The sequence below is a fragment of the Abramis brama genome (assembly GCF_963993115.1).
Source record: "Abramis brama genome assembly, chromosome: 2".
Taxonomy (NCBI): Eukaryota; Metazoa; Chordata; class Actinopteri; order Cypriniformes; family Leuciscidae; genus Abramis; species Abramis brama.
Genome location: NC_139964.1, coordinates 30,915,171 through 30,927,359, shown reverse-complemented (window position 1 = coordinate 30,927,359; position 12,189 = coordinate 30,915,171). Strand labels below are relative to the sequence as shown.

Genomic DNA, 12,189 nt, shown 5'->3' with positions numbered 1-12,189 from the left:
GTGTTCACCTCCCTTTCCACCTTTGTTCCCACACAGCCAAACAATACTGAATGTGTATTGCCATCCTCCAGGCTCACTTTAGCCCCAGGGTTGCCGAAGCGAGAGGGATTCAGGTCTCTACAGTCTCATCTAACTAGCACAAGTTCAAGTACGATTTCTTTTTTCTTTTCCATTCACAATCCTTTTCAAGTCTCCCTGTGGAATATAAGGCCAAGCGATTGATCCAGTGGATATCTTTCCCTTCCTTTCATTTTTCTCTGCTCTCTACACCTTTGTGTTTTTGCCCAGTGTTATCAGAGCAAACACGGACACTGGACAGTGGCCAGCTGGCATCAGAAAAGTAGAGCTATGTGTCTGTGCATTGAGGAACAGATCAGGAACAAGTTCTATATTTTTAGGTGGAATCACAGAGGTCTAAACTAGATCTTTGGGAGTTTGTCTTGATGAGAAGTGCTGCTCTGTGTGGGATTTTTCCAGAGAGGCTTGATGTGCAAATGAATATTGATCAAACTCATACGTCCTACATTGTGTCTACACTGGAAATGTTGACACTTCGAGATCTTTCACTATTTCACTAATTGGACTGTAGACTTGGCAACAGTGAGATACTGAGTGTTCCATAGACTGCAATTCAAAAGTTCATAATTTTTTTACAAAGTTTATTGTATTTTTTAATTGTTTTCTGTAATGGCAAAGCTCCATTTTCAACTCTATTTATACAGTTAGAGGAGAATCATTTCTTCTCCCTTTTGCCTTTTCAGGCGCCGGAAATAAATGACGCTACATAATTTCCATATTCATTCTGGCCAATTTACACATCAGAGGTACGTCGGGCTCCTCGGATTTCGTGATTTCACACTTCTAGGGCCAAGGTTTCTGCACATGAAAGAAAAAATATCAAACAAAATCATTTTATACATCACATGCATCAAAGTTATACTGTACATATTAGAATGGAATTGATTGAAACAACAGTTATGTTATATCCTCAGTTATTCTGTCTATTTAGAGTGAATTTTTGAGGTTCAGCCTCTCTTGGTAATGTGGTGGCTTGTTTTTGAAGTTCTCTGCTGTGTTCATTGTTCTTTTGCCATCCCTGGAGCCTGGTGCACATGCCTCCACATTGTTCTACTTTACTGCCTCACCATCTGGCTTCTCCTCACGGACAATCCCTAACGTGATACCTGGCCACCAAACCTCTCGTTTTCACATTCTCTCCATGTCTTTGTCTACCATGCTTCCTACAGTACATTCACTGAAAGTTTGTGTCGAGTTTCATTTTCGCCGTGCAGTTCCAGATTCAGAGGACTAAGCCAATTTTCACAGAAACAAAGATGGCACATGGTCAAATTTCGGGAATCACGTCTTGGCATTGGGTGTCTCCACATTGAACACAAACAGTTTTCTTGTGTGTGTTTTTCCTGTTGAAATGCCATATTTCCCAGATGTGCATTCCAATCTTCAACGTGAAAATGGAAGACAAGGTACAGTGATACCATATGAGACGCAAAATGTGCCTTAAAGCTATTGCCTATGTTTCACCAAAGTGTGCCCGTAGCTTTCAGTGTGAAACGTTCACACACGTGCCACCGCAGAACAAAGTCTCTTTTTATATCCCGACCTTAAATTCACACTGGGATTTTGATGCAGTGCTCTTTTCACGGCATTCATTTCTCTCCTGGAAGGCTGGAAAAGGTCCATGCTGTGTTTTTAGGCCGTGTTATAATGTCGCCACTGCTTCTGGCATTTGCTTTTATTGGTCTTTTATGTCTCTGACTTGTGTTTTTCTCCTAACATACTGTTTTTTGATGTTCGTTATTCTTAATGGTTTTCTAAAGTCCCCGTCGCAATCCTCCAAACTCGCTAGCAGGTGTACAAACATAATTATACCAGCCGCCTCGACAGAGCTCTTCTGGCGGGAATTGAATAATTGAATAACGTGACAAACCACATCTTTCTTAGCTGTGTGCAAGGAAAACATTATAAACGTAGAAGAAAGTCATACGAATGCAGGAAACCCTCACACCACTTTTAGCAGCGGCTCACACCTTCATAATTCAACCCCTGTCTCTTCTGACATCATAGAAATAATAAAACCGCCAACATGAACATTATTAACATTATTCTTTCAGAATGTCATGATACTATAAAAATATGAACCACCTCAATCTTCTTAAATAAGAGTCTTATGACAAGACAATATATTTTGAGCTCATTTCCTGCTGTGCTACCTTAACTATAGTGATACTGTACTTTATTTTCCTTTTCCCTTTTTATTATTATTTTTTTTTTAAATGGATCCATTTAAGGAACTCATCTTTTACTAAAATATATGAAAGCAGTCTCAAGCAGAACACTTCTTACTCTGAAACAATATAGATATTTTTGCAATATATAGAAATCATTTTTTCTGGTATATATTTTCTAGTTATATTTATGTTTTGCTGGTTTCTATATTAAATAACTATTGAGGTAATGTCTATTATTGGATAACACAGTGTATTAAATAGATATCATATTATAGATGACATCCAAGTTGACGTTCGTTCGTTCGTTCTTCTTTTTACTCTATATTTTTCCTGTATTTATTTCTCACTTCACTTCCCTTTTACATTTATATCTAGAAGGAGTGACGGCACTGCTGTGAATAATCCTTGTGCCTTTATTTTGCTGCCACTCCAAAATAAAACAGTAAAGGGAAGATTGCATTGTAATTTCACTGAAATCCATTACTGCCCTATTGGTGGTGGGACCCGGTCCTAGGAAGAGGAAAAAAGGAATTGAGCGATGGAAAATGTGAATCCTCCATGGTGCCTCAAATTAGATTGCCTCTGTTTGGAAGCGGTGTGTGGGATGTGTTTCTGAGACTGTCACTTTGGTATGGGGTCAGTGATGGTGTTCAAAACACTATCGTCTCTGCACTATTGCTGTGAACAGCAAGCTAACGTGATGGAGAAGTATTAGAGATTCGGGGAGGATTGTGTTGGCTAACAGCTCGTTTCTCCTACTAAATTATTCAGACTTGAGAAGCTGGGCCTATTCTCTTGCTTTTGCTTTGGCTATATTTTACATGCAAGTCATTGGGAGAGCATGAATTATTTACTTTGTGTTGGTCCCCACAGAAATGTGAATGTTTTTTTTTGTGAGCTGTCATGTGTGATATTTTTCAGCTTTAACTTGTTCACAAGTAGTTTAAACAAAAGCATACGTAATGGTACATGCCATTTTAGAGCCACATTTCACTGAGTCACATTTTCTGGGAAATGATGAATAAGCAATCTTCAAAAAGGATGCAGAAGCATCATAAATCAAGTATTTTTGTTAAATCTTACAATTACTTATAAGATAGCATTGTGTGAAGAACATGCTGAAATGTCAATATTGTGCACTGAAAATCTTCACCTCCAGTTAGACTGAGCTGCAACTGATTCATGAGGGAATGAGTTGAACTTGAGAACCTGATCAGTCTGATTCATGAATGAATCATTCAGACTGATTACATGAAAAGATCCAACTCAAAATAACGATTTATCCATGAATCAGATTGCTACTTCACTTCACTTCAGTGAATTTGTTACGTTTGGTCATGAATTTCAAGCTGTTCCTCACACACAAACTCTTTGTGTGTGTTCACACTTGAGATGTTTGGTTCGATTAAAACGAACCCTGGTGCGATTGCTCTGTTAGTGCGGTTCATTTGAATAAGTGTGAACGCTGCCATCTGAACCCTGGTGCGCATTAAACAAGCGGACCGAAAACGCTGGAAAGATGGGTCTCGATCCACTTCCAAACGAACTCTGGTGCGGTTCGAATGATATATGAACGCAACACGGACCAAAGACATGTAAACTAACCAAAAACGGGACATGATGCCACAAGATACGACTCTAAAAAGGACAGAATGCTCCAGCATACCTGTTTTTTTCTCGTCATAGTGTAGTTCGGTACAGGCATCAGAACTGCGTCACACAGCAGATCTTCGTTTGTGTGTGTGACGGAGAAATTCCTGCCGCTGTTTTAACTCCTTTATACATTTTATAAGCTTTCCAGAGTTCTCAACTGGTCAAAATACCATCATATGTAGCTACGCACATACAGCGAGCGCATTTAGCCCAGAACACAGCATTTTGGATGTTCGGTAAGTTCCGTCTTGAATGTAATAAAAGACGACCAATCAGGTTGTGAACATATCCCTATGCCTTTAGGTTTGGTATCTTTAGGTTCGATGTTAAAATGCCAATGTGAACGCTAAATGGACCAGAAAAAGGATTTTTTTTTTTTTTTTTGTAGAGATGCTACTGAAGAACCATTTTGGTTCCCCAAAGAACCTTTCAGTAAACAGTTCTTAACCACTTTTTTTTCTCTTAGTTTGAAGATTTTAAGAATCTAAAGAACATTTTTCCACTACAAAGAACCTTTTGTACAATGGAACGTTTCCACGGATGCTAAAGGTTCTTCATGGAACCATCATGATCAATGCCAATAAATGTAGCTTTTGTGTGGAATATACAACATTTGAATGAGAGTTGTCAGATATTTTGAAAGAATCAGGCCAGGATGTTCTTCAAAAACTCACCTTGTGAGTTCCTCGGAAGAAAGAAAATCATAAGGTGTTTAGAGTGACATGAGGGTGAGTAAATTATGACAGAATTTGCTATTTTTGGATGAACTATTCCTTTAAGGCTTAAATAGCAAATATACATTGAGATATACAAATAAGAGCGTTATATTCCCACACAGATGTTGAATAAGAGAGAGAAATTGGTGGGAGAAACGGGACACAAGCATATTTTATTCAGCTGAAATAGGCAACACTCAGGAGAAAAAGAGAGGTGGAAGCAAAAATAGAGATGGCAGGAATGGCAAGACAGAGTTGCTTAGATAAAATGAGGGGTTGGAGGAGAGGGGAGAGCGAGTTCAGGAAAAGGAAATCAAAGTAAAACATGAAACTCTATTAAAGGGTTAGTTCACCCAAAAATGAAAATTCTGTCAGTAATTACTCACCCTCATGTTGTTCCAACCCCGTAAGACCTTCGTTCATCTTCGGAACACAAATTAAGATATTTTTGATTAAATCTGAGAGCTGGATCACTCCTCCATAGGCTTCTAAGACATTATAACTTGCTGGCCCAGAAAATGTATTAAAGACATTGTTAATATAGTCCAAGTGACTACAGTGGCTCAATCTTAAGTTTATAAAGCCACGAGAATACTTTTTGTGTGCAAAAAAACCCCAAAATAACGACTTTATTCCACTATTCATTTCCTTCTCTCTGGGCCTCGAGTGAGTTCACGTAGTGTTTTAGCGCAGCGCGTCTGTGTTGCACGTCACCACGTAGGCTCACTATTGGCCGACGCTGGTCATGTGTGTGATGCGTGTGACGTACAACACAGAAGCGCTGTTATGATGTTTCTGTATTCACATGCATAGGTTTTAATTTTAACATTTAGAGACAATTTTCAATCTTAGTATATCAAGTTGTATATATACGTTATATATTATGTACTTTATAGTATAGACTATACAAAACTAATATATATACATACATATATATATATATATATATATATATATTAGGGGTGTAATGGTACGTGTATTCGTACCGGACCGAATGACTGAATGCAATATTTTGTGTGCGGAACATAGGTACATTTTCGTGTTTCCACACGAACATATTAAGTGGCGGAAGTCTCCGCGTGCAGCGCAAATCCCGCCCTGCAGCTGATTCTAAAGTATTACCCGTTGTCATTGTAACCTAAACCAATGAAATCGACTGCAGGGCGAAAAAAAAAAAAAAAAAAATCACACACCGCGCACTGTACAACACAACCAGTGTTGCCAACTTAGCGCCTTTGTCGCTATTTTTAGCGACTTTTCAGACCCCCTTAGCGACATTTTTTCAAAAAAGCGACTAGCGACAAATCTAGCTACTTTCTGGACAAACCTCAGTAACCTCTAAATGTTGCCAGCACAGTCCTGCGAGCGCGAGTTTTGCTTTCTCCCTGCCGTCACACACCTCTGTCTGCGTCTACCCTGTTCAGTGAATGGCTGAGAGAGGAGCAGCAGCACGGCAGCTTACAGACGTGAATGAGCAGTGTTGTTTCACGGACTTATCACTTTGTTTTATATTTAAAGAATTTAGTTTGACCATTTTATTTTATTTTCTTGTGCTTATCACTTGCATACTCACTAAAACAGTGCTTTAGTTCACCCAGTTCCCGAACTCTCTCAATTCAGATCATTTTACACATATAAAAAAGTAATTCCATAGCTACTCGTCTGACAAAAAAATATAGTAAATTAGAACAGCTTTATTGGACATTCGGCTATATTATATTATTATGTTATACTAAAATATAGTATGTGAGCATGATTTTAATGAGAAAAAACATTAGGCAGGCAGAACGCAAGTACGCCGCGATGACGTAATGAATATGCTAATTGACGTATGACGTCATCTAGCGACATTTAGCGACTTTTAGGGGAGGTGTTAGCTACTTTCCTTTGAAAATAGTTGGCAACACTGAACACAACATACACGGCACGCTTTAGCCCAGCCTCTCGCTAGCTAGCGTCATGGCCAATGCAGACAAGCCCATAGACCGAAAATATGGCGATCGGGTTTCATTCTCGCGCAGCTTTCATGAGCGGGGCTTTTCCGCTCCGTGTGCGCCGCCGCACTCTCCGTTCCGCGTGTGTGTGTGTGGGTGTCGGCGCGCTGCGCTCTCTGCTCAATGTTCAATGTTCGACTCCGTGTTTGCTCTGTCGTTAACGGCCCAAACACTCCAATCATGTACCGATCATGCACTGGAAAAGCAAAGTCCGCTCAAATAAGGTGAAATTTCTCAGTAGTAGACTTCTGTTTGCTGAGCTGGTATATGCTGGCAACAATGGTAAAATGACCTGCTCTGATCACATGCTCTGGTAATAATAGCTTTGTAGGGCTATATTTTATTTTGATAATTAGTAAGAAAAATGAAAAAATAAATAAAAATAAATCTTAAATTGATTATGTTGATTGATTATTGAAAAATAATAATACATTGATATATCTATGTTTAATATTATTTTAATATAGGGCTATTTTCTGTTCCTTTTTTTCCCGGTGTTTCATTTAATTAGGTGATTCTAAGTTTAATTATTGATGAAATAAGCTTGGAGGAAATGCAATTAATTACAGCAAATTGTGCAATTAATTAGTTCATTTTTTTTTATCGATTCCCAGCCTTAATTTTTAAATATGAGCAGGTCTACAAGCTGGGATTGGTAATGCTGCACTGTAATCATAGTTATTTATTTATATTTTTCATTATATTTTATTATGTGATATTGGTTTGAGACTGAGAGTATTTTATTTAGTGGAGAACTTTGCAGCAGTATTTTATTTCTTATTCTTTTTTTTATTTTATATATATTTTATTATATTTTATTAAAAAGTGTTTAAAAAAGTGTAAACAAATTGTTAAAAAAAGTTTATAGTAATAAACAACCTGCAGTTTAATGTTTGCATTTCTTTCCCTTACTGTACCGAAAATAAACCGAACCGTGACTTTAAAACCGAGGTACGTACCGAACCGTGATTTTTGCATACCGTTACACCCCTAATATATATATATATATATAAACATTTACTGTACACCTTTAAATGCAATGTGATTTGATAAAAGGATTTTAAATGTTAAAATAAACAGCTTTATATATAGTATATATTGTGGTTGTCAGGTTTTTTTTTTTTTTTTTTTTTTACTGCTCCTCATGTGACCTGTGAAGTGCTTTTCACTAGAATTCAGAGTTCATTAGAGTTCAGAATGTATTTTCTCAGCAATAGCACCTGTTGTTTTGGTTGCAATGATAAACACCTCTCAGCACCTCTGACGTGCCATTGCACATCAACATATTATGCAAAATAAAATACTTTCATTTGATACATCGGTTAGAAATGCTGGTATCATTCAGTAGTATCGTATCTCTGTTAGGTTCCTACTGTCCATGCTCACGTCTATATTGCAAGACTGTAAATATCATTAGCCTTTCCAAACAAATCAGCGTATGCTCTGGATCAGTTGTCACTGTTATGCCCAGGGGTTGCAGGATGATGTTAGTTTTGCTATTTGTAGAACAAGGCAGAATTGCTCAGCATATGCTCAGCAGATTGTGTTTGTCTTAGCGAGCTATTCCGCTCATCGCTGAGGATCAGGGAAATATAAATAGCCAGGAAAAAGAACAAAAAATCTGTGAAAGACCCTCATGAATATAATTTGCAGAAATCTGTTCAATCATTTGAGTTCAGCTGAGGTCCACAAATTCCAATCTCGATTCATTTTGCTGGGGAATGTACTCATTTCGGCCAGGCTATGAATGGAGCATGGATATGACTGTATATTCTATCCCCCTTCACCAACCCTTCCCCTAAACCTACCCATCACACAAAACTTTCTGCTATTTTAGAGTTTCAAAAAAAGTTCATTCTGTAGCATTTATAAGCTTGTTTCCTCATTGGGACCAAAAAAAACAAACAAAATGTCCCCACAAGGTCAACACTTACTGGTATTACTATACGTGTGGGGACATTTGGTCCCCATAACATGGGAATACCAGGACACCCCCCCCCCCCCCCCAACCCACACCACCACCACCACTCCCCCCATCACACACAATAAACTAAATGCCTTCTGAATGCCATATTGAGAATGTTGCTTCTATTTGCAGATCAACTGATTATGGCAGCACTTATGAGAGACTGAATGATAAAGTGGGAGTCAAGACCGTTTTGAGTTACCTCTATGTCTGCCCCACCAACAAGAGAAAGGTAAGACGCATTTTCTTCTCTTTGAGAGACTCCATGTTCCCCTACTTCAAATAAATCTAGTTATGTTGAAATATTTCTTTCTTTCTTTTTTTTTGCTTTCCTAAAGCCTATAAAAAGATCATATACCAACCTGAACAACCAGCAGCAATTCTTGGAATAATGATCCAAAATCACACCTGAACAGCATTTATTATATTATTATATTATATTATATTATATTATATTATATTATATTATATTATATTATATTATATTATATTATATTATATTATATTATGTTGTGTTGTGTTGTGTTGTATTAGATTAGATTAGATTAGTTATTAATAAAATTATTTTATTTTATGTTCAGATATTTTTGGCATGTGCACTTATATTCTTATATTAATTATATTATATTAATATTGTGCACCAATATTATGCTAAAATGTTTTCAGTTCAGTTAGATTGAAGAGCTTCAAGAGCACAAAACAGGACAATCTCATGCAATAAAATGTCAGAAACTCTCAGAAGCGGTGTTCATTTCGACCCAGAGTCAGACAACAATGCCCACAGAGCCAGAGAAAATATGCTGTATGGAGATAGAAGGTATGGTTTAGTTTAATTACGGTTAGAACTTATTTGTCATCTTGCTTTTATCCACCAAGCCTGTTGTAGTCCGAATGATGGCCAAAACTGTACTAATCAGTTTTATGAAGTTTATTGTACATCACACAAAAGATGAAGCATCTGTTTTCACTCCAGAAAATCACTGTAAGAGCTGAATAAAACAGTGCAATAAGTGCGCATTAAAGTCTTATCCGTAAACTCTCTCCCTCCCTTTCATTATCATCAACATACACTGCGAATTACACAGAAACACTTGTTATAATAGTAAACAAATATACACAGACTTTATGTCTTTTCGGGGGGTGCTTCATAAACTGGTAAACTTTATATCCGTAAAACCACTCTTATGAACCGTAATAAAGTGCGCGCTCTCCCTTTCATTACAGCCGTGACCAGTATCTCTGTGGAGACTATAAGCTGGATCACGAACAGTACTGATCCATCCTTGAGTAACAACTTTTTAGCAAAGCCTGCTTTGTACTGACCCTCGTTCACAAAGCAGTCTGGAGTGAAATAATTTGCGCAGACATAAACGAATTTAAGTATATTTTGGGAAGCATTCCCTTCAAAATAAAACTAATCCCAGCTGGGTCCTCAGTGGCTCAGATGATGGGAGAAAATGAAGACTCTTATGTTCCCTTGTACATCCAACAACAGAACACTGGGATTGATTAGGAGACCCTGTTGTCGCTACAGCTGCTCGAGCGCGGAGAAAATGGCGGATAGTGTACAACTGAGGGCGGAGAAACTATGGTAATGCAGGACTGTCAGTCAGGGGATGTGGGCGGGGCCAGAGCAGTATGATGTCACACTGCTCAGAGAATCAAAACGGCATGTTTAATGAGACTGCTTTGGTTTAAAGGGGATATAAAAAAAGGAGTGGGTGGATTTTTTTTTCCATATTTTCGAAGGACGTTTCTTATGCCTGAAAGGCTGAATTTATTTGGTGAAAAATGCATTAAAAACAGTGATATGTGAAAAACATTCACCGGCCACTTTATTAAGTACACCTGTTCAACTGCTTGTTAATGCAAATCTAATCAGCCAATCACATGGCAGCAACTCAATGCATTTAGGCATGTGATAGTCAAGACGATCTGCTGAAGTTCAAACTGAGTATCAGACTTGGGGAGAAAGTTGATTCACGCACAACCTGGGTGAAAATGCCTTGTTGATGCCAGGGGTCAGAGGAGAATGACCAGACTGGTTTGAGCTAATTTAATTTGAGTGTATTTAGGTTTATAACGGGTCAGGTTCTAACCGTATTGATGAATGAATTGTAGTTTGCGAGTGAAGCTGCAACTTCCTCCATCAACGTCAGATGCCCTCTTAATAATCTTCTGATGCGTGCAGTACAATTAAGTGAAAATCTCTGCGCTGCGTAAGTGATAAATCTATCAGACAGTCTATTAGGGAAAACACTTTTCTTCCTGTTTTCTTCAAAAACACGGCCCTGAACGTTAAGTGCACTGTGAGTGCAGGCCAGCAGGGGGTCAAATAACCTCTTGTTACAACCGAGTTCTGCAGAAGAGCGTCTCTGAACACGTTGAACCTTGAAGCAGACGGGCAACAGCAGCAAAAAACACACCAGTGCCACTATCGTCAGATCACCGAATTTGGACAATAGGAGATTGGAAAAATGTTGCCTGGTCTGATGAGTCTTGATTTCTGCTGCGACATTCAGATGGTCAGGTCAGAATTTGGCGTAAACAACATGAAAGCATGGATCCATCCTGACTTGTACCATGTGTACTAATGATGTGAGGATATTTCTTGGAACACTTTGGGCCCCTTAGTACCAATTGAGCATTGTTTAAACGCCACAGTCTACCTGAGTGTTGATGCTGCCCATGTCCATTCCTTTATGATCACAGTGTATCATCTCCTCATGGCTATCCAGCAGGATAACATGCCATCACAAAGCTCAAATCATCTCAAACATGACAATGAGCTCACTATACTATAAATGGATCTTAATCCAATAGAGCAGCTTTGGGATGTGGTGGAACGGGAGATTCGCATCATGGATGTGCAGCCGACAAATCTGCAGCAACAGTCAATATGGACCAATATCTCAGAGGAATGTTTCCAGCAGATTCCAATTGAATCTGCCATGAAGAATTAAAGCAGTTCTGAATGCAAAAAGGGGGTCCAACCTGGTACTAGCAAGTTGTGAAGTTCCCTTCAGTGAGACCAATAAACAGTCTGAGGGCAGATAGGGACGGAAGTTTAAGATATGCTTTAAGGACAAGTATGATGCTGTGGTTTATTTTGGGATGTTTATGGGCTGTCTTTACATTTTCTTTCATTTGAAAATAAAAAAACTGCATACCATTTTCAACTGAACTTAAATAAACGAGCTTGATAAAAATGATCATTCTAGAAGAAAATTTCAGATGGCACTTAGAGGCTTTTGCATCTGAACTCTTCATATATATATAGCAGCCATTACCCCAGTCTTCAGAGTCATTACCCCAGTCGTCTTCTTCTTCTTCTTCTCTTTCTTCTTCTTAGTTGAAAATGGTATGATATTTTGAATTTTTTTATTTTCTAATGAAAGAAAATGTAAAGACAGCCCATAAACATCCCAAAATAAACCACAGCATTATACTAGTCCTTCAAGCATATCTTAAACTGTCATCCCTATCTGCCCTCAGACTGTTTATTGGTCCCATTAGTACAATTTCCCATCAGAACAGATGGATGGTCTCCTTGGAAAAGCTCTAGATTTTAGTTTATTTCTACTTTTGTGAACTGTATCTGCTCAGTGGAT

General features: G+C 38.2%; 1 protein-coding gene across 1 annotated transcript in view; it reads left to right on the top strand.

Annotated features, from left to right (window-relative positions):
• Nucleotides 1-12,189, top strand: part of sorcs3a (sortilin related VPS10 domain containing receptor 3a) — a 240,313-nt gene that overhangs the window by 110,745 nt on the left and 117,379 nt on the right. Inside the window, exon 3 of the mRNA XM_084096471.1 lies at nucleotides 8,711-8,810. Within this exon, the coding sequence (XP_083952597.1) occupies nucleotides 8,711-8,810 (100 nt within the window). The remainder of the gene's footprint in view (nucleotides 1-8,710; nucleotides 8,811-12,189) is intronic.